At 49.6% G+C, this 2,269-nt stretch overlaps 1 protein-coding gene across 1 annotated transcript in view; it reads left to right on the top strand.

Moving 5' to 3' along the window:
- Positions 1-667: 667 nt before the first annotated feature.
- ETH_00042965 (uncharacterized protein) overlaps positions 668-2,269 on the top strand; it is a gene marked incomplete at both ends in the record, with an annotated part of 1,767 nt that continues 165 nt past the window's right edge. The window contains 2 exons of the mRNA XM_013374142.1: positions 668-859; positions 1,216-1,443. Coding sequence (XP_013229596.1) covers positions 668-859; positions 1,216-1,443 — 420 coding nt within the window. The remainder of the gene's footprint in view (positions 860-1,215; positions 1,444-2,269) is intronic.

Here is a 2,269-nt window from a genome sequence, read left to right as displayed (position 1 = left end):
AGCAGCAGCAGCAGCAGCCGCCGCAGCACGAGGCTTTTCTGGATGTACCAAACTGCTGCTCTTGACAAATGTAAAGGTCAAAAAATATGATGGGGCCCCCCGGGGGTCCCTGGGGCCCCCCATGGGGGGCCCGCGGGGCCCCCATGGGGGCCCCTTGGGGGCCCCTGCTGCTGCTGCATTGCTGGGGGCAGCGGGGGCCCCCAGCAGGTGGATGGCTGCCAGCAAAGACAGAAGCGCAATGAGAAGAACAATAAAAATTAAATCATAAACCCTAAACCCTAAACCCTAAACCCTCAACTCCCGCTCGTGACCCCCAGCTGCCGGCGCGGCTCGGCGCCGACATTGGGACGCTGCTGCTGCTGCTGCTGCTGCTGCTGCTGCTGCAGCTGCTGCAGCTGCATTTTTTGTTTTATTTCTTTTCTTTTTCTTTTTTTGAGTGTGTTTAGTGCATTAAGCTTCAGTGAAGGGAGCAGCTGGGGCAGTCGGGGCGCCGTGGCTCCCAAGCGCAAACCCTAAACCCTAAACCCTAATCCCTAAACCCTAAACCCTCGACGGCTGCGCTGGCTGCGCTCCCCGCACTTGCAGCAGAGCAGCAGAAGGGGCCCCTGCGTTGCGCAGCTGGTGTGTGGGGTCCTGAGGTGTACGTACACCCGAGAGCAGCAGCAAAATGTCCTTCGATTTGGAGCAAAGACAAACTGCAGCACTGCAGGAAATGCTGCAGCTGCGAAAACCCCAAAACAGCGCCTTTGGGGGCCCCAGGGGGCCCCTCTCGGGGGGCCCCCAGCAGCCGGGGGGGGGGCCCTGGAAGGTCCTGATCTTCGACGAGGCTGCGAAGGATATTCTGGCTCCCCTGATGACCGTGAGGGTTTAGGGTTTAGGGGTTAGGGTTTAGGGTTAAGGGTTTGGGGTCTTTGCCGGTGTAGGGTTTAGGGTTTAGGGTTTGGGGCGTGGATGGGGAGCGAAGTCGTCGCCTGGGCTTTCGGCGGCGCCGAAGCGAGTCCCGCTAGTGTTTAGGGTTTAGGGTTTAGGGTTTAGGGTTTAGGGTTTGCGGTGTTTAAGGGTTATGGTCCCGCGCGTGGGTTTCCCTGCGTTGTCCTCCCCCTTTCCCCTCCTGCCCCCCTCCCACCAGCCCCCCCTTCAGCCTCCAGCGTCCAGGGTCTAGGGCCTAGGGTTTAGGGTTTAGGGTTTAGGGTTTAGGGTTTAGGGTTTGCGCAGGTGGGCGTGCTGCGGCGGCACGGGGTGACCCTGCCGCTGAGCCTGGGGGCCCCCCGGTCCTCCATTTTGGAGGCCCCTGCGGTTTACTTGATTGGCAGCAGCAGCAAAAACTTGGAGTTGATTTTAAAAGATTTGAAAAACAAAATTTATTCTTTTTTTTATTTCAATTTCATTTCCCAAGTCCCCACGCCCTTCCTGCAGGCCCTCGCCGAGGGCGCCGCCAAGGCCGTCAGATCTTTTTAAACAAAAGATAAATAATAAATAATAACAAATAAATAATAAATAATAAATAACAAATAATAGTGAATAATAAGTAAATAATAATAAATAAATAAGATTAATTGTTGTTTCTTTGTTTGGTTTGTTGTTTGGTTTGTTGTTTGTTTGTGTTTGTTTGTTGTTTGTTTCTTGGTGGCTTGGTCCGTTCTTTTTGTGTTTTATTTTCGTTTTCTTTTTCTCTTTTTGTTTGTTTTAATTCTTTTTATTTTCTTTTTATTTGTTTTTATTTCTTTTTAGTTCTTTTCAGTTCTTTTTATTTCTCTTTATTTCTTTTTATTTCTTTTTATTTCTTTGTTTCTTCCTTCTTTTTATTTCTTTTTATTTTCCCGTTTCTTTGTATTTCTTATTGCTTTTTATTTCTTTTTATTTTTTTTTTCCTTTCTTTTAATTTTTTAAATTTCTTCTTGCCTTCTGCGGTGCTCGTGGGGTTTAGGGTTTGGGCGGGTTCCTCCCCCCTGGCCCTAAACCCCAAACCCTAAACCCTAAACCCTAAACCCTTATTTTGCGGTCCTGTATTTTTCTCTCCTGTAGCTGCTGCCTGATGATGTCTCCTTTGTGTTTTCGTCTCTTTTTATCTCTTTCTCTCTTTTACTTTCATCTGTCTCCGATCTGCTGCTGCTGCTGCTGCTGCTGCTTCAGCTACTTTGTCATTTTCTGCTCTCTCTCTCTGTTTCTGCTTTGTGTCTCTGCTGCTGCTGCTGCTGCTGCTGCTGTTTGCCTTCCTCGAAGTCTCCGTCTCTTGTTGCTTCCCTGTATCGCTTCCTTCACGCACTCA

The sequence above is a fragment of the Eimeria tenella genome, genomic scaffold (assembly GCF_000499545.2).
Source record: "Eimeria tenella Houghton genomic scaffold, Eth_scaff1960, whole genome shotgun sequence".
Taxonomy (NCBI): domain Eukaryota; phylum Apicomplexa; class Conoidasida; order Eucoccidiorida; family Eimeriidae; genus Eimeria; species Eimeria tenella.
Note: the sequence above shows the minus strand (reverse complement) of the source record. Positions and strands in the feature narration are given on the sequence as shown.